General features: G+C 37.3%; 1 protein-coding gene across 1 annotated transcript in view; it reads right to left on the reverse strand.

Moving 5' to 3' along the window:
* LOC139686072 (axoneme-associated protein mst101(1)) overlaps nucleotides 1–23,912 on the reverse strand; it is a 239,298-nt gene that overhangs the window by 32,449 nt on the left and 182,937 nt on the right. The window contains exon 3 of the mRNA XM_071583190.1: nucleotides 20,496–20,558. Coding sequence (XP_071439291.1) covers nucleotides 20,496–20,558 — 63 coding nt within the window. The remainder of the gene's footprint in view (nucleotides 1–20,495; nucleotides 20,559–23,912) is intronic.

Genomic DNA, 23,912 nt, shown 5'->3' on the forward strand with positions numbered 1-23,912 from the left:
GAGGGCTGCCCCTGAAGCCGTGAGCTCGCTGACTCTTACCCCACTTGGGCGTCCCATGAACCACACGGACTCCCAGTCAAGAGAGGACCTCTCCATCAGGGTGGCCGGGCCCCGGGTCCTCACTCCGCCAAAATCCCCCGAGGCCAGACACTCGGCGCTGATCGGGGGAGGGCGGCGGAACGAGCGGCACGAAGCCCTGCCCCACCTCACCGGAAGGGCATTGCGGCATCGGAGTCCCCGTTGGGAGGGTGACGCGAAGTCGGTGGCGAACGGCCGACGAGTATTTTTTTTATCATACCGCTCGGAGTGGGAGGATGGGGACGCATGAAGAGAGTACAAGGGTTGGTGGGGTAAAATGTGTGTGTGTCTCTGCTTGGCTGTGTGTGTGTGTGTGTGTGTGTGTGTGACGGAGGCGTGTGTCGCCTCGCGAAGTGTGCGATGGTGCCAAAACTGGAGCTGCAATGCGGCTGCGATTGTGGCGAGGGGAGGGTGCCTTTGGGTGGGGTGGGGTCGGGAGGGGAGGTCGCCGGCGTCGCGGAGAGAGAGAGGGGGGACGGGTGGAGAGAGGAGGAGGGAGGGGAACGCCAGACTGCCACCTTCCTTCCTCCTCCACAGCGACGGCTAGGGATGGCAGAAAAATAAATTATGCATCTGAACGCCTAAGTACCGCACGACATGGCCGAATGGTGCGTTGTATCCATCGTAACATATCGATAATATTACGAGTGGATATGTAATAAAATTATATTCTAGCAGAGTGGAATATTATCGAAGTTGGTCGTTAAATGGACCATTTACATATAGATAATGGACGTTTTCGCGTCTCTCCTGCGATGTAAAATCTATTAAAAACTATTAAAACTGACGTCGAGGTCATCTGGTTTTTGATTTTTTTAAATAAAGGTCTTATGTATAAAACTAACATGGTGAAGATTCGCTACCTGCTACATTAGGTATATATTTATTAAAAGAATTCTTGCAACATTTGATTACTACCAGGCATAATATATTCCAATGAATTCCACTGGTACGTTGTGTAATTCTATCGAAGCCAGGTACAAACTTAAATGACGGACACATCTTAATAGCATCATTCTAGATCAAAGTGGCTAAATTTTACACGGAATATCGGAACGGTATTTAGATAGTTGGAATCAGAAAAGAAAAAGTTTGTATCAGACTTTAAAGGATAATTTTTATTGGTTTCAATTATTCAGGCAATGTAAATGGTCACGTCAGGACAATGCCATTATGGCCCTGCTATGATTAAATTTTACGAGAAACGAAATATATGCATCATGAAAAATTGCGAAAACGACTTCTGATATATATCAATTAAGTACACCGATAAAAATGTATCGGTGCGTTTAAGATATATATCGATAATTATTATTTAATGATATGATGCAGACCAGAGATCTAGAGGGCGGTGTGAAGATGGGTGCGGATTTTCACCGTCTCTCTACGCCTTTCACACGCTGGGCCGGGATGCACGGGCTTCCGTGCTCACCGTACGCTATCGACGAGAGAAGACCGTGAGTCTGTGTTTGGGATTCAACGCTATCCATAATCCATCGATGAACTCCGGCCTAGATATCGCTCTGGGATCATTTTGAGAGCAGAATGACATTTTGCTCGCACATTCACTCCATCCAACACTTGCTTCATGGGTAAGGAGATAGAGCGGGCTGATTTCGTTTGTATCAGCGCTGAATCCGGTTGTTATGGTGTGACGTAAATACTCAATTCACGACACAAAAGATTCCTCAAGGAATAGTACGGCAACAGACACGGGGACACGTAAAAGACTGGGGAATCAGGATTTCGGCGAAGCAATATGTCCGCATTGGCATCTCAATTCCAGCAATATTTCTCTTAAAAAAGGAAAATTACAGCATATCATGCAGCTGAAAGAGGCTGAAGTCAGGTTTCATGCTAAAAGGAAACGTTCTTAAGAACTAGTGGAAAGTATCACCTACCTATAAAGTAAAAAAACCCAGCGTGGAAAGAGGTCGAAGGACATCAAGCTAGGAAAAAGATCACCGCTAAGAAGCAAATCAGTGCCACGCTCATAGGAGTGAACAAGGGAGCTATGTAAGAAAACATGTCGTGAATAACAGTCCATGGATCGTTTATATGAGCATTTGGTAAAGTGAACCAAAGTAGAAAAAAAGTCTTGAAAAACTGGTAAAGGAAATAGGGCGCACAATATGAGCAAAAAGAACCAGACAGATTGAGCAAACCTTGAGGCATAATAGATTAGCTAGGAACATAATGGCAGGGGAATTAAAAGAAATAGCAATACGAAAAAGATCAAGTGACGTAGGCCGAATAGAGTGAGATTTCACGTAAACAAGAAAGTTGGCGCCAGAAAAGAGAAAGTGATGGCAGTATTCAATCAATTTTTGGATTCATACCCGATGGTTATTTGAGTATTTGGCATTTCAATTTCGCAGAAATTCTCGCTGAATAAATAAATAGATAACATATATATATATATATATATATATATATATATATATATATATATATATATGTATATATATATATATGTATATATATATATATATATATATATATATATATGTATATATATATATATATGTATATACACACATTTATATTTATTTAGGCATTTATCTATTTATAATTTGTCAACAAAATTCTGACCAAATGCAAATTAATTTTAATCTACGCCACGTCACATCCTCCAAGCCACTATGAAGAAGAGTGGCAGGGAGTGTATCTTGGGTGTAGAGGCTGATTTTGGTTGTGCGAAATTAAAAATGGGCATTTAAAACTATCTTTGTTGAGGTTCAGTTATTATCTCACTTGGACGGTATAATACACAGCACAATTTTGAACGTCAAATATTCTGATGTACTATGAGGATCTAATGTCTCCCTCGGTCTCATATGTTTACTTGAGTACGTTGCACCGCTCTAAAATGCTTCGGGTTGTATTCCAAAACGTTTCTCCTGAGCAACTTGAGGCCAACGTCCTCCTTTGATAAGTCTTGAGGAAACGAGTTGGCATATTGAAGTACATGTCATGCACTTTATCTCATTGGAACCTCTACTCCCTTTCTCCTTTTGTTGAGAGTGGCCTGATCGACCATAAAACCGACCTTTTTCGGTAGAGGAAAGTTTGTCTTGGCATGGCATGACCTCATTCAAAACGACAGTAAAATTGGACTTAATTTCTGAAGCAATAAATACCTGGGACAGACTCAATTTTACATTTGAAGGTAGCGACGTATTTTTGTATATTCCGGCAGTTTGTTTGATATAAAAGTGATAACATTGGTTTTATAGTAATGAATAATTTCTTAAGGCATCGTTTTTGCAAACATACTTACGTTATGAATGTCTTATTGCCAAATATTTCAGCTGTAAGTTTTAATATGAGAACTTGCTTCACCAATTATGAAACTAGTATCTTGATACACGAGATTTGTTCTTTTCACAAGGGATCAATGTATTATTTATGTAAAAATCATATTTAGTAGTGTTCTTTCTAAGCGACATAATTGTCAGGCTCGTTATTAATGGCGTAAGATTATTTGGAGGCAAATTGAGCCTAAAAAATAAAGCAAAGTTTAAAACTCGGTTTTATTTTTTTAAACTTCAACAAAAACTTTATCGTAAAAATTTAAAAGCAGGGTCAATTTTCAATAGTTAAAACTTCTAACTTCCGCTCAAAAGAGCAATTCGACCTTTCCGTTTATTAATTTAACGAAAATAAAATCTGTCGTTCTTTTTATCTTAAGTTGTACTCATAAATTTAGTTACGTACTTTTATTGATATTTCTATAGTTACGATCAGTAAAAATATAACATTTAAATGTGAACACATAGCTTGTGTGAAGTTGGAGCATATGTCTTTCGGCGAGACGTCACTGAATCCTATCCTCAATGGAACCAAGGAAGAGGGGCGTTTTATAGTACCAACTTGTTACTATCCTCCCTCTTTGTTAAGGTCTAGGCTTCGTTGAGGAGAAGCTTATGCCGATTGTTTAGTAGCATACTGGAATGTGGTCTACTCTCACACTGACTAAAGTTACTTCCAGCCTTTGAGTCCCAGATACTTTTTCTAATTCTGAATGCGTCCTAAGCAATGTGAAATATCATCGCTATTTTAACTCTTATTACATTTTCCTCCAGCTTCTCCAATGAATTCATACTTATTTTACATCATTTCGCATACCTCTCTATTAGTGTACCTTTAAAGGATAAGAGATAGCGTTGAATCCAGAAATACTCGCCCTATTCAAAATTAATTAGAATATCCTATGCAAATTGCATTTAATCCTTCGTTTGCTATTTCCTTTCCTTTAAAATTTCAAAACTGTGCATTTGTTAAACAAGATTCTTATAAGTATTTTTAACTCCCATTCCGATATTTCCTGAAGTATAATGACTCGTAATCAGCTGTAATCGCAAATCCACGGTGAATTCTCAAATAACTCATAACACCCCATGCAAAAACCTGTTTCTGGACATCACCCTGCAGTTGGTGACTATCAGGTGAGTTTAAATCTCACTTTAAATCTGGAAATACTGCATACATTTGATTATCTCTTTCCTTTAAGTTCAGAATGTCGTGCGTCCATGGTTTCAACTGCTTCACATTATTTACACGTTCGTTTCCTTAATCAGTGAAGAGTTCCATAGCAGGAAGGATAAAGCTCTCTTCCGGGTTATTAACGGGACTTTTTTTTACTTTGATGTTTTGTGGCTGCTTAACTATTCCTTTGGTCGATACTGCCACGTCATTCAATTGTCCATCGAGGATTTGGGAGGTTTCTTTTGGCGCTCTAATAAGCATGGTGATAGAAACACTAGAGAAATTTACTTAAAATGATCGCCTCAATTAAGCTGTGTAAATTCTTCTATCGTTCACCTATAATAGGTCGCCAAGCTCATTATTTTTATCTTAGAACTGCAATGATTTTTGGTAATTCTTTAAACACGTTTATGTAGGGTATATATAATCTGAATGAACGTGGACTTTTCCATTTATTCATTTTGCTCTTGATAACAATTCTGAGACCATCTCTTCTGGAGGATTGCTAAATCTGATTACGTATTCAAATAATTTCCAAATTTTCCCATGGTATTACTTGAAGAATTACGTAGTTATAACTTCTCCATTGTGCCTACTCTACCCATTTTTTGCTTTAAGCATAGAATTTTTGTACTTTTCTATCCTGTCACACACGGTAATTAAGAATAAATTCAATATTCTATGTGATAGTCTACGACTTTTTCCGGAAAAATTCAATTGATTGGTTTTTTTTATTTCTACTGAAGACCATTGGTATATTATTTGTACATTACATTTGTTTTCATCATTCCTGTAATTCAGTTTTTATGGTCATATTTACTTGTACCCATACATTCTCTATAATGATATCACGTTGGAAGGAAGTTAGTTAGAAAGGACCTTCACTTAGAAATTTAACGACTTAGCCGAGTGGGTGCTTGCCGAATTCCCTATCAGGCGAGTCGAAACACTGACGGTATTTAGTTGATGTGACTAAGCAGAATGGTCCCAGTTACGGCATCAAGTAAAGCCACCATTGACTACAATTATTTTATTTTCATATTTAGAGCTAAGAGTATATATCAAAGCGTCGAAAAAGAAAAAAAAACATCTATGTTGAATTCCGTGAGTCAGAATAATCAGCGGACTACTCAGCTTCCAAATATGAGATACTTGATACCACGAAAAACCTTTTCTATTTTATTGTCATAATGTGTACTGGTGTTTACTATACTGACAGCAATGAATACACTGCCTCAAATTATTTTATACACAATAACCTTGGCTTTATAGTATCTAAGCTTTTTAATAAACGTCGCTGACTGCTGTACTTTCTCTAACTTATATTTAGTTCCCCATAATTGCTTGCATTTATTCTAAGGAAAATTTATCCTGTTTCCAATCTTTAACATTATATTTTTCAGCAGGTAATAAACCTAAATTATGGTTTGCCATCATTTGGGTATATACGTATTTAGTGGGACGATATCCACGCTTGAGCATGACACCAATTCCGTAACATAGTTGGGATGGATGCACGGAACTACACCCTACTGTAGAGATATTTTATTTATATCCCGGAACTCAACACACTCTCTGATCTATCATCTATACATAAGCATATAAGCTTGATTTTTTCGTGCTATGAGATTAATCTGTGATTCAGGACGGCCAAAATTGAAATTCTGGTGCTATATTGTCTGAATTCTTCACTGAATAGGCGAAGATTGAGGGATAGGGGTTCGAAGGTGAATTATTTGTAGACGGTGAAATTCTTCATTTCAACTCAACCATTGCTTCACAGAACAGGTAATTCAACGAAAAAGCGATCAAAAGTGTTGACGGACGAAGTTGAATTTGCACATACACGTCTGTACTTGGCGGGAAGGTATTTGCAACTCATAAAGATATTAACTGTATTGCAGAAGTAAATAAATTATTGAAATATTTACTTATCGCAGATTATTGTTTTTCTTCTGATGAATAGCAGGTAGAATGAAAAAACTTCTGTGGAACGGAAAGCTGCTATAAATTTTTTTATTTTTGAATTTTTAACTTGCATAATTGAAATCCAGTCTTGACCTCAAACATATATCAAATTAATGCTCAGATACTAAATTCATTCACAGTCGATCCTCTTGTATATTTCACTTCACCTCGCGGGTTGGAACCTGCTAAAACCGTTTCTCCAATCATGAGTTGTGAGTAATCTGGGTAAAAATTGGCTTCGGGGTTAGAGCGAAGGCACGGAGATACGATATATTTCTGAAATTCGCCCATCAGGTGGAAACGACGGTAAATATTTAGGTAAGGTAAATATTAAATGAGGATTGGAGTCTCTCCATTTGGTTGGAAACGATGCGGGATAAGAGTGCGCTATGCCTTCGCACCTGCATCAAGCAGAGTGTCTGGCACACACGGAGTGAGGAGGCGGGGAAACCTCTCAGGAGACTTCCCCTCTTCTCCACCACCCTTTTGCTCCACGGTTCTTTTAAAGGGGAGCCCGCGATATGATTTTCAGACAAATATTATGTCACTTCTATCGAGTATTCTTTCTTTCTTGTTTTCTAAACCGAAGAGTGGTATTTATCGACGACGCGGAAACGTCGGACCTATGGCGTCCTGATGAATCGGAGGGAGAGTAGGGATTAGCAAGAAAATTCTAGGAGTCCGCCCACCTTTTACATTACCTGCATTTAAGAAAGAGATGGGGAGGTCATCAAGTTTCACGCGCAAAGGATGCTTTCGGAAGTAGGCCCAGTGCGTTTGAATTATCCCCTACACGGCATAACGGCGGTTCACACCCAAATATGTTCTCGCCAAATATGAAGATTGGTGATTTAATGCTTAGCTATCACGCTAACGCTACATAAGATTTCCATACTAATCTTTTTATTTAGTTAATATACGAGCTACAAGAGGTGCTTACTGATAAAGCAGCTGGGGTTTTTGCACGTTTGACTGGAAATTTCAGTTATAAAATAATGAAAATGGAAAAATGGGGGTTTTCTTGGGTTATACCTTACGTTAAAGCGGGAAGAAATCTTGGAGTAACCATTTTGAGTGAAACAGCGGTATACCTGTAGATTGGATCATTTTGTTTAAGTCGATGCTAAAATTATAAATCTACCATTTTCCATGCGTTCGGTGAAATTATGTCAAGATGTGAGATCGAGAACCGTGCTGAGAGATACTAGAAAGCGTCGTCACACCTCTATTACAAAACCCGTGACTGTACACCTTGAATCCCTGACTCACAGTATTGCTACTGAAGCAAAATGCTAACTTGCCGATCTTGCAAGTTAACAGACAGCAAAATTTCATTAACTCAAGCCCCGAATGAAATTTTCAGGCACTGGCAACCTTGGAAATTACAAACCTAGGACGATTCAATTTTCAATAGAAGATCGCTAAACAGATTTTTCGTGAGTTTTGTGAGTAAAGGGCATTCCATTTCATTGATTATGACGAGAGAGCTGTACCAACTCACGCTTTCTCATTAGAATAAACGAAAGCGATTAAATATTATGCATATATGGCCACCATAATTGGTTGAAAACCCATTTCATCTGAAAAATTACGATAAAAAAGGAACTCTTTTAACGAATAAGGTGGGCTTGACCTCATCGGACCTAAGTGAATAACTAGATATGGAGACGTAGAGGATGGTTTGAAGAAAAGTAAAAGAGGCAGCAAGCTAGTTTAATTAGACACGGGAAGATTATTTACCAAAGGATTTGGAAACGAGCTCCTTGATTTTCAAAGAGAGCAGACATGACTTAGATTTCTAGAAATATAGAGGCAACTGAGTTTTCTAGCGACATAACGGGATTAAGACCTCAAATTATACTAGTAGATTTTAAAGAACATTATTACCGACGCCAAGTACCTGTTCTTTAGTCACACTCCATAAAATTATAACAAATCGAATAAGAATGCATGTTTTACAATATTTCGAATTTGTGTGCACATGCTATTCCGAATATTTACGCAGGTTTTCCACAAAGGAAAAATGTATTAATATTTCTGTACGATATAAACCCATATTTGTATGCAAAAATGGCTGATTCCTGCCCTCTTGGCGGCTAGCGGGGCATTATGTACCTGTAGAAAGTCGACAGGTATTGTGGAAATGGACATGAATGTAGTCGATGAAGAAAATGTCTGTATTGAAAGCAATGAAAAATTACGGGATTCTGCATGAAAAAAGGATTGAAAAAAATGAAAAGTGTCATTACCACGCGGAAGATACTTCGTTCTAATAGATGAGAATATCTTAATGGCGTGGTAACAAAGCTGAAAAGGGGTAATCCATACATGGAAATAAATGAAATCATTTATTTGGCAAAGTACTTTAACACAATGTGTCAAATATATATGAAGATAGCATTCTAAATCGAAAAAGCAAGAGAAGGAAATATGCATGGAAAATTCCCATAAAAATGAACACTGACTTCCAGCAATAAAATAAAAGATGATAAGATATCAAATATTTCCCTGGTGGCATGAAGAGAGATGGAAAGCAGGTTGTATTGTACGTTTTAATTAGTGAGAATAATCTTGAAGAGCAAGTAATCATGTTTTGGAGGAAAAAGAATTGTAGGATAATTAGAGCCTAGCTCAAACACGATTAGGAAGGAAAACATTGATACACTCCGCGGGAACAATGTAAGTAATGGTTAGGTTACATCATGGTTAGGCATGGATTTAGGAAGAATGTCAATTGACTCGCAGATCTTTCCTGGAAATGATACAGATTTGGACCATAATTTAGTATAAATGAAATGCAGTTTAACAAACGTGCAGTTTAGGAGGATTAAGAGAGTGCGACAATAGAATGCTGACGATTTATTTGGAGTGTGAAGGCAGGAATACAAATATTTTTAATAAAACTCTAAATGTTGATAAATTCATTCGCACTAGTTTAAAAAAGGGATTAATTTGCTTTAGTTTGAGTATTTCACAACTTTTAAATAACGTATCACAAGATTTAATCACTTTCTTAATTTCTTGTTGAAACTTTAATATCTTGTTGAAAAGTGATTAAATCGTGAGATACGTTATTTAAAAGTTGTGAAATGTTCAAACTAGTGCAAATGAACCCTCAGCACCACGGTTTTTCGGGCTACCTGAAGTTCAAAAAAATAGGATTCCGATCAGACCTGTAGTATCAAATATGTCAGCTCCCAACCACATACTAGCGAAAAGGCTTAATGCACTCTTCAGGTAGGTTTCCAAATTTTCCACGGAATATGGTGTAGTGAATTCCTTGGACCTTGTCAACAAACTTATGAAAAAGGTAATCCCGAAAAAGTTCATGCTTATTTCCTTCGATGCACGCAACCTTTTCACCAACGTGCCACCCATGGAAGCGGTGAACCTTGCCGAAGACATCCTCAACCGGAAATCCATCCCAGTGCCAGTTATAAGTGAACTTTGTGCATTACTTAAGACGTGTGTTTCCCAAAATTATTTCATTTTGAATGGTACATATTGCCAACAACTCAATGGTTTAGCCATGGGCTCGCCCTTGTCCCCACTCCTGGCCGATATGGACAATTTTGGAAAAGGTTTGTTCTCCTCAGCTCACCCTCTCATTAATAATGTATTTTGTTGGCTAAGATATGTAGACGATGTCTTCTGTGTGTGGACAGGTTCTGATAGGCAACTAGATCAGTTTCTATCAATTCTAATGTACAATTCACGTGTGAAACAGAGGAAAAAGGTTCCCTGAATTTCCTCGACCTATCCATTTCTAAAGACAAAGACGGGTTGCAGTATTCCATTTTTAAGAAGGAAATGTACACGGACATATTAATTAATTCCTCTTCAAGGTATTGCTTCACCCAAAAGCTTTCGGCATTCATGCAATGATCCACCGTTTAACCGCTATCCCTATGTCAAAATTCAATGTAAATAAGGAACTTAATGTAATTAAAACGTTAGCAGCAAACAATGGTTATTCAGAAGATCTAATTAATAAACTTTACTGGAATAAACTTACAAAAATAGCCTTAAGCCACATTTACAACACCGAACATTTAAAAGATCCCACTGCCAAATGGTGGAGAATACTATATCTAGGGACTATTTCTCAAAAAGTAATTGAAAGTTTTCCTAAAGAAAAATTAAATGTGTCTTTTACAGTGGTTCATGCCTTAAGAACCTAGTCTCTCACACTAAAGACAAAGTCCCCAAAAACGAGAGGAGTGGAGCGGATGAGTTAAAGTGCTCGGAATGTAACACAAAGAATATTGGGCAAACAGGACGGAAATTTAAAGAAAGAATTTAAGAACACCAAACGTGTAAAAAATAAGAATATGACATCCCTCTTTGCAAAGCACCTCATCGAAAGTGACCATAAAAGTGACTTTGTGGCAAAAATTATTCTTTTTGAAAATAACGGTCAAAGGCTCGATGCTTTGGAGCAGTTAGAAATTTTGAAATGTGTCCGTTGGAAATATGAACTTGCCAGCGAAATTTTATATCCCTCCCACTCCCCACTCCTAGACCTACCACTCTTCTAACTCAAAAGATGAAATTCTCTTTTCTTCCCCGCTACATTGTAACCTTTTTACCCCTCCAACCTCCCTCTCTGACCTAACCCCCTCCTTTGATCAGAAGGTATATATAGCAAGTTTGCTTCTATGAGGACCACCTGATGATGACGTTCAACGTCAAAACCTGGGTCGTGTTTTTTTAATAAAGTTTGTGGAATTACAAAGTAAATTATTTCATCTCAATATGTTATGAAAATTCCATAAAGTTACGCCTGAGACAACAAATTTTATTATGTTGGTACTTACGCCTCTCACTTATGCCGACAAGTTCGGCCATTTTGAATGTTCAGTACATTGTTGACAGCTGTTTTGAGAAAAGTTGCTGAGGACCTAAACATATCGATTTGCTCGCGCCATTCGATTTTTACCAACGATTTGGGCATGACACGGGTCGCCGCGAAATTCGTACCAAAATTGCTCAATTTCGACCAAACACAGCAACGCATTAACATTGCTAATGGGGTGTTGGACTCTGTCCGCGACGACCCAAATTTTCTCTTGAGGGTCATAACTGGTGATGAATAATTGGTTAACGGTTATGACGTGGAAAGTAAAGCTCAATCATCCCAATGGAAGCTGCAGCACAAGTCAAGACCGAAAAAAGCGCGCCAAGTTCGGTCGAATGTGAAAGCTTTGCTCAATGTTTTCTTCAATTGCAGGGGCGTGTTGCATAATGAGCTCTTACCATGGGGTAGTACGGTAAATAAGGAATATTACCTGCAAGTTATGCGTAATTAGCGGGAATCAATCCGCCACAAACGCCCTAAAACATTGTCATTAACATTGTCCTAATAGTGTGTTAGAGCCAGGAAATAGCCAGAAAAGAATATTAGTGGGCATACTGAAGAAAGAATTAATAATATTAGTAAAACAATGTTGCCAGATAAACAAGAGGATCCTGTTTATTAAGTTACAAGGAGACCTCATGTATACAGTGGTAGTGCACGTGTATGTATACATGTCCTCCCACACATAGGAGGTAAAAGTAAAGCATATGAACCCATCGAATAATTAATCAGCAAAGTAAGGAGAAAAGAGAGTTTAATCACAATGGGTTGGAGAAATGGGCAGAAGAAAGCAAAGGCGGAAGTAGCGCAGAGCAGGGTAGGGAAACAAAATTTCAAGGTACAGAGATTAGTGGAATAATTCTGTAATGAGAAGAATATGTTAAGGGTAGATACACGATGCAAACAGCGTAAGCGTAGACGATATAAATGGTAAATCCCGGCGGTAAGAGCTTTATAATAAATGGACGTCATCCTGGTTAGAGAAGTATCAGGTGGAATAGTATAGGAGCTCCCCCACGAACAGACAAAAAAGGTGACCATAACCTTATCTTCCTAGAAGTTCGCCCACGATAAAGAAAGAATAAATACGAAAAAAGATTAAATGAGATAGAACACAAAACCCCTGGAGGAAAAAAATACTTAAGAAAGATTCAGCACGAGTGCTGAAGGAAAACTTGAAAGACGGACGATAGACTCCAGAAAACAATCTCAGAAGAAGCCGACGAGCAATTCACTAGCCAATAAAGAGTGAAACCTCTGGACAGGGGAAACTTAGCGTATAAGAGAGTTGGTCAAAGAAATGAAAAAATATCAGAACTTAAGAAATGAATGTGGAGAGGCCTAATACAATTTTATACGGATTCGTGCTATTCGAGAGTCACAGAGAGCGAGGCAAGAGCTGATTAAAAGAGCCGTTTCTCTGAAGAATTCAACGAGGAAATATAGAAAGGAAACACCGAAAGGCCTTTGACCTAGTGAAGAGTCAATACAGAGATAGAAAATCAATATTAAACAACATCAAAGATGCAACTTGGAACCCACCGATGGAAGTAAGAGACATAGAGATCAGGTAAAAAGAGTATATTGATGAAACCGAAGAAAGATTTCCGAAACAAAGGAATGATGGTGAAATGAAAAACAAGGGTGAAGTGAATGATGATGATCAAGGCAAAAAAGTGCTCAAAAGGGAATTCAAAAGAGCAGTGAAGTAATTGAAAAGAAACAGGCCGCAAGAAGTCGATAAGTTGTTCGATATATCATTTCTCCGGTAAAAAATAACCGAGAAATCATCGAGGCAATCAAAAGAAAAGGTAACCATATTCTGTTAGAAACAATAAAATACAGCTACAAAAGTGGACGACTCGCGTGGGGCTTCAAAAAGAAAAAAATGATTGCCATACAAAATAAAACGTGAATCAAATAATATAAGGAGCATCGAGTATTGAACTTATTTTCACAAACGTAAACAATAAGTAATTTAATAGCAAAAATAATCAGTCGATGGATGGAAATAGAAATTGTAGTCAACCTTCCACAAAACCGATTTGGATTCGGGAAGCAAATAGGCGCAAGGTTTACTATGCTTAGAGATAAGAATTCTGGTTGTGAAAATGATACCTGATAAGTTGGTTAACTTTCATTAATAGAAGAAGTTTTTTGATAACGCCCAGTGGACTGAAATGTCCACGCTTCTGGAAAAACTTAGAATGCATTAAAGCGACACAAGAATAACTTATCAACTCTAGAAGTACCGAATGAAAGACAGAAGAAACATAGAAGCAAAAATAAATTAAGAGATTAAGACATGGATACAATCCCTCACCGGAGTTATTCGACTTGTACTAAGAAGAAGCAATAATGGATGCACATGAAATTGGCATAAAAGGAACTATTGTGATATTAATCGGATTCTCTTTGCAGATGGCATCGTAATTATAGCAGACTCGATAAAATCACCAAGTATTTTTTAACCCAAATAATCGATATTACCAGAATAAAATATGAAATAAAACAAGATTAATTTAAAAAATCCTGATTTGTGTAAGATAAAAACTTAAGGCAGATGTTTCGTTAGCAAGAGAGAAATTATAATAAGTGAAAGCATTTATCCACTTCGGAAGCAATATAAAATGGGTTGGAAGCATTTCAATGGATATTATGAATAGAAGAGCATTAGCTATGAAGGCATTTATGATGCAAAGGCGAGTTCTATGATCGAATACCATCACAAACAGAAAATCAGGTTTTGAAAACTTTCGTGTGGTGTGTGATACTTTATGGGTTATGTGAAATATGGGACCGCTAGAATGTTAGACCAAAGGAGAACAGCAGCCTTCAAAATCAGTGCAGAGGGTAATTTCTGAAGACTACTTAGGCAGATGAAGTAATGAACTGCAGAGATATATAAAAGAATAGAAGAGAAATCAAAAAGTTTAAGCGGCTTAAGGAAAAGGAGAACCAGATTGCTCCGGTACACCTCGAGAAAGAATAAACTTGTAAGAAATAGTAGATGGAAAAATAGATGGAAAGGACACAGGGAACAAAAATATCGTCAAGATAAAAGGTAATGTGAGACAGAAGAGTAAAAAATATACAAGAGAATAAATATGAAAAAGAAAATAATGGAGAACTGCGGTCAAACAGTGTACTGCATTCAAATAATTATTTTAAAGTGTTTTAGACCAATCGGCAAATTAATCTTCTTTGTATGTTTTTGGAAAGAGGATATTCATCTGAGAGCAGCACATAACTTAATTCAGTAGTACTCTGCTTCTCTCATTGTTTGTTATTTAATTCAATATTAAATATTTCTGAAAGCTTCAATGGCAAATTTATTGAAATAATGTTTACCGCATGTAGTATTACTATTGCTCCTAGCTGAATTATGTTTTTATTTCAATACAAACTATAAATGGTGATAGAATTGGTGGAACATATTGAGCTACAATATGCACTAATATATGTTGGTTGTGATTTGTTCATCCATAAACTATGAACATGATTCAGAAAGGTAGTTTTAGGGTTAATGTAAGTACTCTATCTCTTCTTCTTGTAGAAACAAAGGGAAATAACCATGGTAAATTATTAAAGATGGCTATAGAATGCTCCTATTTACTTTTTCAAATGCATATATTTTCAATATTTCCCCTTTGATATCTATTTAGAGAATGCAAACTACTTGTAATTTTTCTACTTCGACGCATATAAATTCCAGATGACTGTAACGAGTGCGTTAGAGAAGATAATATACACGTCTAACGGCACTACCTGGAAAAACGTAACAAAAGAGGAGAAAGCCTAATGGAATTCTGAATGTATTATGAACATGAAACACCACAGTTGGTAAAGCGTTGATGCGTAGTAATTTACAGAAGTAAGATGGAAATCTAAACTTGATTATATTACGTACTTTGATAAGAACCCAAGCGAAAGAATACAAATAAACTGCCAGAGTACAGATACTAAGAATAAAGACAAGAATATAATGTAACGTCAACGTAATTTCAGAAGTTAACGATGAAGGAAAGATTGCTGGTAGACATTTAGACAAACTCATACAGGATGAACATGCAGGAGATAAAAAATGGACAAATATAAAAGAGGACGACATGCCACAGAGTGAGAGGCAAGGAGGTAAAAAGAGAAGTTTCTGGACCACGAAGGAAATACTGGAGTCAACTGAGAGAAAAAAGTGCAAGAAATCGGGAACTGAAAATTCATGGCAATTCCAATAAACGCTTAAAATTAAAGAAATGGAGAGAAAGAAAAAATAGTATTTCATGCATGAATAATTAAAATAATAATTTAAGAACAATCTACCAAGTGGCAGGTAAAAGTTGGCTATTCATATTAATAGTAAAAATATTCAGTGAAACCTCGAAATAAAAAAACGTAATTCTACTTGTCTTGAAAAAATCGTTACAATTTTTATTTTTATTAAATTTCACTTTGCACTTCATCATAATTAGCCTTCATAATTAACCATCCCTACTCATTTACCGACTCACTAGCATCTTACATAAAAATTTAATGAGCAAAAATCAACTGCTTCCAAATATTACTGTTCCCTCAAAGTGAATCAAATCTAAATTTCATATTATAAGGTTTATTTTCCTTGCTAGCGTGGCTTCGGAAGCTTAATCAAAACTTCATTTTTGTCAACTTAGGACAATTTGAGAAAATTGAGTTTCATCTACGTGTTGACTGACATAAATATGATTTTGTGAAATCTCGTAATCCATAATTTAGTCAATTCAGGAAAATGCACTCAAAAGTAAATGTACCTTCAGATAAAGTGTCCCATAAGATGACTCCCACCAATTCAATCCAAAGGATGAGGTATATTTTTCCTGTTGAAATGTAATGAAATAATTGACTTTGTAATTCCACACACTTTATTTTGAAAACACGACCCAGGTTTCGACGTTGAACGTCATCATCGAAACCTGGGTCGTGTTTTTAAAATAAAGTGTGTGGAATTACAAAGTCAATTATTTCATTACATTTCAATATATTATGCAAATTCCATAAAGTTACGCCTGAGACAACAAATTATATTTTTCCTGTATTAAAAGTATTAGAAAAAGGAAAAAATATATGGAAAAATTTTCGAATATGACCGAGGCTAAATAACTGAGCAAATATGAACTCGCGAAACAGTAAGTTTACTGTGGCCCTATAAAATTAGTTGTTTTTTCATCGTTCCCACCCCGAAAGTGAGGGGCGTGGTAGCCGTGTGATCCTGCTACTGAGCCTCCATTGTCGCGCGTGCGTTTTAAAGAATTATTTGTAAATCTTTATGAATTTTGCGCAATATAGCTCGCCCGCAGCTCTCAATATGATTGCCTCCATGCTCATAGCTAGTTGTCGTAAAGCAATACACTGGTAAAATAAACATTTTCTGGTAGCAATAGATACAATTTTATTCCACTAGTTCATAAATGATAAAATGGCAAAAATAAAATTTTATGAACTCTCTATCGCGGTTGGAGCTTCTAAAACCCAGTGGCGTATCACTAATCTTCTCCTTTCCCGAGTATCGATCGGCTTCGAAGGTTATGAATTTAGGGTATCGTGTGCGCTCGGTAGACAAAGCAACAGTTCTGAAAGATTTTTGGGGGTAGGTCTGGGGATCTCCGCAGGGATCGAGGGACGGAAGGCCAAACACCGCCACGGCCACCGCGCCCCAAGACCAGTGGGAAAATTATGTGGAAACTAAGACACAATATAACTGAAGCCACAGCATTCATTCCCGCAGCAATCCCGGGTAACAAAGGACTAGCGCTGGTGCAAAATAAGAACGCCGAAACGATATTAACAATTCTGTTTTCCCAGGATATTTGAATGGCTGCTTAGGGGGATGACGTACGACCCACAACACACTTTGCAATATGCTCCACCATAAACTTATTTCGTTAGATCTCTTAAAGAATAAGAGCTCCGTTTTAAATACAGCAGAGGCCAATAGGCGAGAAACTCTTTAATATCTAAAGCCGTTTTAATTTGGAAATTGGCAGTAAAATCAGGCACATTTGGCGAATCATTGCAGTCTTTAAATTATGGAAACCTTTCTCATTAAAATATAGCTATAGCGATAAAATTTAAGGATATGTCATTGATAAATTTCAATTTAGAATAAATGGTCGAACACTCGCCCACATTCACAGGATAGCTGGCAAAATTCGCGGTTCAGGAATGCAGAATGCCAAGTTCTCCGCTTGACTTGTGGTGGTATATCAACGATACTACTGGCTTGCAATCTAAAAAGTGCGCACAACTCGGGTGTGACTAAATAGCAGTATTGGTTCAAAATTTCAACTCCAAACTGGTGATTATGTAATATTTTACATCTTGTTATTTTTTCAGCAGTAATTTTCGAGACATCTCATTTTAAACCCAATGGATCATATGTGACCATTTACATGAATATAAATAATATACCTTGTATTTTCTAATGCAATGTACATCCTTACAAAAAAGCGGATGTTGAAATGAGAGAAACGAATATGCAGGATTGAATGCAAAATAATAATTAACGTTTAGAAATATGCTGGTAGTTAGCAGCAAATATACCTGATACATCAAGTGCAGCATTGGATATAATATGACTAAGGCGTATTGTAGGGTGCTTAATTTATGCCAGGCTTTTCACTTGGGTAGCTCTACTAAGTTTTTAGTGATAAATGTGGATAAAAGCAAATGAAGAGGATGAATAACTATTCACATTTTTCCAAGGTGTAACAAAGCCCATTGAATTATCTTCATCTTTTATGTAGCTCTGGCAACAGTAGTGTTAAATCAGTGGTATAAGACTTATGCAATCCTACTTGAAACTCAATGCAACAATTACAGAGTGTAATGAAACATTCGCCTTGACCGGGATGTTGTATTGAAATGTTGTTGCATTGAAATGCACATTAGCGGACGACTCCGTTAAAAGTTAATACTGCGGCATCTCCCGCAGTTTCTTTGGAACTACTCGTAACTGTTTTACAAACATCTCTGAGAACGTTCCGTATTTCTTATACAATAAAATAAACTAACCTTTGTAGTAAAAATATTAAATGAAGAAGAAGACGTAGCAAAACTATTGTTACATTTTATTCAACTTCAGAGAAATGTACTCTATACACGTTATTCATCAGAAAATTGCACATGGCTGGTTGACTGGAAACTCAGAGCCGAGGATTCGGAGGCGTGGATTTTACGGCGACTCTCTTAATTCCTACTTGGGTGTTGAGTAAAGGTCACCTCAATGGAATTATATCCTCCAGCGTATGAGACGATGAACTCTTATCTCCTTGAATGCATTCTAACAGATTAGGTTCTGCCAAACAACCCTGAGTGACTCTCTTCTTAATTATATGCTGCTCTTCCTATTACATCCTTTGTTAATTCCCCACGTATCTAGTTCACTTAAATTATTATTTCTCTAAAATCAGACAAAAAGTTCAGATAAAAACAAACAAGGCATCTAACACTCATGATCATTGTCTCTCGGTGTGACTAGCTTAATTTTATTGATGCTGCGTGAATAAGTTCTGCTCAATGAATTGATGTCCCTTAAATTCCTTTATATAAAGAAAGATGTAAATACCAAGTGTCAGAAAATAACTAAGACGGTAAACGTTTGACAATCAATTCAATCTATGGCAAAGTATTTCTATTCAAATGCTATCCTCTCCTTACGGACCATCTTCTCGTAGCTTTAGGTCCTCAATCAAAAGAAACAAGTTAAGGGATTGCCTCAAGCGGCTTACAACATGGCCAGGCCTGTCCGTTTAAAGTCGAGATATATGTGTACCTGTAGTTAGTCCGGCACGTCTAATTTCATCCCGAGGATGTCAGATTTAAGGGATTACTCGTCCAATTGGATTTACTTATTTCGTCAATTACAATGATTGGGACAAACTTTTAGAGTGGTTTCTCGCATTACGCTCACGGAATAGGAGGCTGGGCAGAATGTGGGCTACTGAGCTGGGGGACACGAAATTACTCCGGGAACTCGTTTGCCGGGAACTACGCTCTCGTGTCCAACCTACTCACCCTGAAAGCACATACCTCTTAAAAGGCTCATAAGGCCGGCGCCGTTATGGCTCCTCCTCCCCCAGACACTTCATTTCCATTGGTGCTGATTTCCTTTCCAATTGGCTCATACTTCCCTTCATATGACCCCACGGTGATGCCCGAAGGAAGAGTCACCCCGTGCCCAGTGCGATTTCCAATCCATTTTTGGTGTTACGAAATGAAATGCAACCATCAGGGAGAGGAAAGGCATGTGCTGTATTTTGAAGCCCAAGGATAGAACGTTTCCGATGGAAAAAGGTGCAGAAATTGGCCGATGTGTTTTATTGCCGAGAATAGTAATTTTCGATTTCTAGAACCTGATACAAATAGTCACTCTTTCTAGGGTCACTTCTCAAAAATATATGCCAAAGAGACGAAAAAAACATTTCCCGCTTGATTTCACGATATATCATTTCCATACTATGAAGGATCTGATGTCTGCATAGATAGCAGTAAATATGCAGATTTTGATGACTTAAATGACTTTCTCGACAAATGCTTCCTAAAGACATGCTGGTAACGAGATGGGAGCGCGGAATTTTTATCAACTCTGATATGAATAATATGGAAAATTTCAAAGGGTTTTGTAAAATAATTGTCATTTTTGGTGCAAAAATCAGCTTAAATATGCTGTTTGTTTAAGGTTAACATAATGTATTAGTGATATTATCGTTTGCAATTTATCATTTATGACATGAAAAGATTTGAGCTGCCACCCTATTGAATCAACCCTCTGTTGTATCAAATTGTATTCTTATTTAGTTTGCCGCCCCGTTGGTGAATTCTGGTGTTACAACGAATCAGAATTCACCAGACGTTGATAAATCCTTTAAATTTCAAACTATAATGTGAAATTAGCCAATGAAATATATTTTCATTCTTAAGGTTTTTAAGGAATGAAAAATTTCTTGCTATTACAATCAAATCCAAAACCATTGGTTCTTATTGATTTTGAATCCCCCACTCTATTTAATATCAATATATTTCAATGAATTTGGATAGTATTTGAAAAATAAGCATATATCCATAACCTTACCTCGTCCTCCTGGGACGTGGCCATTTCTGGCTCGTTTTCCTCCAGCTTGCATAGTAGTTTGTCCTGAAATAGTAAAGAAAATGCTTAATCAATACCATTGATCAAATTTGTTACATGCATTTGAAAGTTTGTCATAGAGTAAAATATCACTATGGAATAACTTAAATTGAAGATGGACGTTCAAGCATATTTTAGAAAAAAATTAAACATTTTTAAACTAAAGTTGCCGTAATGTCATTTTAAAATGGTAAAAAGATTAAAGTGATTATTAAAAAAAATTGATGTTTCCAAACGTTTTCACGAGCCTTAAAATATTAAGTATCTAGCGTTTTAGAAACTTCAATAACAGGGCATTTTCCACCACAGTGGAAACTCCACGATTATTATTTCAACATAGAAAAAATGCTATAGCATGGCTTTAAGAAGTTTTGTCATTTTATGCGGCGAAATTTCTATAAAATCATATAAAATTTAGTTACAAACGCACATTCACTGCGCGGGATTGAAGCACATTTCTGGTTTAAAAATAGTAGACAAGCTTCTTTGGACTAATTCAACCGAGGTTTTATGAAAGCTCAAGACGTTATTTCCAAAGATGTGTACCACCTCAAGACTCTTTACTAAAGTGGGTTAAAATTCTTACAAATTAAATAGTATACAGTAATAGATTCCCCCGCAATTTTCACTGCTATGACAGTAAAATATTTGACGCCGTGAAAGCTTAGCTAACCATCTGTCCCACGTAAAACATTTGCCCTCGTAGTAACGCACGCTAAACGTCGCCTATTTTAATCATAGCGGAAAATCATAACGAGAAATTTGTAATGGGGTTCAAGATGATTCAATGACTACTGTACTGGCCAGCACCCACCCCGAAGGTCCGGATTCTTAGCCCGGAGGTGGCAAGATATATTTTAATATTCCTATTTGAGTACCAGGTGGAGAGCAAGATCAAGTTAGCTACGTCCCTTGTCGGATAGGACGTTGGACTTGTTGGACCCCCTGAATGCATATCGTTAACAGATGGATAATGCCGACCCCGGATACCTCTCTACCTTTCCTACATTCCTTGAACATCATATCCCTCACATATTACTCAACTATCCCAAATGATTCAAGTTATCCCAGCTGTCAATCAATCCCCCTAATAATTACTACTAACAACAGTATCCATTACTTTTCTCCATCATTTATTGGCAAACCAGTAAATAACCTTTTGGCACTAAACGAGAGGAGTGAATCTGGAGAGCAGCAATCAGCCATAAGGTGTGGCATGTTGGAGGGGAAAGGGAGCAGCAATGAGGAAGAGTTATTCCATTTGTTGCAGATTAGTAGGCGTTGAATATTTTATTACGGCCACTTGAGTTTCCTAATAATCCGACATGGGATCTCGAAGGGCGAGTGGGCTTCCAATGGGAGAATCCGCGATGATTTCGCCGGGAAACCGGGAAAAAGTTTTCCTGACAGTATACGAAATTCCGGCTGAGTAGCAGCGCACGGCCGGAGTCTCCCCACTTGTGAGGCGGTGCGTCAATTCCAACATTTCCGGCAGAGGCACGCGCGGGTCCGCTCGAGCGGTGCAGACGACGCGGCATGTAGGAGGGGGTTTTAGAGGGGAGGAGCAGGGAACCCAGTCAGTCAAGCGCATCGCCATCCGTGCTCTCCCCCCCCCCTCGAGCGGCGATAGGCACCGTGAGAGAGTAGTCCCACGGGATTCCAAGTTGGAGGTCGGCTTTTATGAGTATCGTGGCATCGATCGTGGCCGGGTTCGATACCTGGATGGAGTTCCGCCCGAGTTCGTCTCCTGCCACCATTCGAGTGGATTTGATTGTTTCCTTCGTGTCGTCGATACGACTATTTAACCACAATTTCGACGAACAAAACCAAATAAAACTTAATGAACAGCGTACATTTTTGTAGCGTAGACCTCTCATTAATCCTGTGTCTTCTGCATTAATTATTTTTGTTGGACAATCTTGGAGTTTCCTTTAAGGTGCAAGAGGTTCTGCACCACCAGTAATGTATTCTTACTTACTCCACGTTCAGAAATCTTATACCACGAACAGAATTCTAAAGCTGTGTAACGTTATATACGAGGATACGATATTTTTGGGTTTCTTTGGGCAGTACTTTTGGAAAAATATGATGGCTGAACTGCCTTTATTTTTTGTTTTATGTATGTTTGCCTATATGTGTGCCCATCAAACCGTTTCCTTGCCTGAGAGTCAAGGTCAAAAATGTCTGATCCTAGGGAACTCAGGATACTTACAGCCTCTCACTTATATATTTTAAACTACCCTACTATGGAATACCTATCTATCATATATATTCATGCATTAGATTTATCTCATTACTAATAATGCCTTTGTTTCTCAAAGCTTATTTTCTTAGGTTTTAGTGTTTATTCTTCTATAACATTATCATTCATGGGTTTTAACGCGCAGATGCAAATCCCCTCCAATTCTAACAGATTTTATATTCTATTCGGTTAATGTCGATCGGTTGTGAGTCAATTCCCGTGCGTAATCATCACTTTGAGTTCGAGCAAAGCCTCAGAATCGAATCAAGCAGCAGCGGTGGCTTTTGAGCAAAATGGGTAATTGGATTTTTTAGGTGAAAAGATTAAGTAAAGACTAAGCCATCGTTACTAAAAACTTCGTAAATAATAAAAAAAAATCCCTTGTATGAACATCAATACATAGGATATCAATTTATGATAATACGATAAGTAATTCAGTTATAAGTACTTTTACTGCAACATATAATAGAATTACTGGTACCTTGTTATCAATACAAAGGTTTTTTATTTCATTTCCCAATGTGACAGCGAGGAAACTCTTATCCGTTCGACGTTCTTCCATTTAGTAATTTATTTTTAAAATTAAAGTTGCGTCACAACAAATTTTATATTTAATATAATATATTTACAATGCCTTCCAATTTCAACAAATACAGGTTAAATTGCATCCATAAATTTGAGAAAGGTCACTTATCTGAAGATGCTAAAGACAATTTAAAGGCCCCGATTAAATATGGAAGACAAGATCACGTACGTGAAGTAAGGGAGAAAGTTAATTGATACATTTTTTAATGTCGTTTCTTCAACTATTAGAGATGAAAAAATATATGATCGCAGTTGCGAAGAGCATAATTAATATTGGTAATGTGTGTGTGTGTATATATATATATATATGTATGTATGTATATATGTATATACATATATATATATATATATATATATATATATATATATATATATATATATATATATATATATATATATAAACCATAAGCACAGTGATCAACCCGAAGTTCGGTTTGGTAGATGATGGAAGAGTTCACCCAGTACTAAGCCCAAAGGCGTGTGTGAAAGTCACATCAGGGTAGGGGGGCCAGTTCCTTTCCCTGTGCCGGTTA

The sequence above is a fragment of the Hetaerina americana genome, unplaced genomic scaffold (assembly GCF_022747635.1).
Source record: "Hetaerina americana unplaced genomic scaffold, ioHetAmer1.1.p SCAF_13, whole genome shotgun sequence".
NCBI lineage: Eukaryota > Metazoa > Arthropoda > Insecta > Odonata > Calopterygidae > Hetaerina > Hetaerina americana.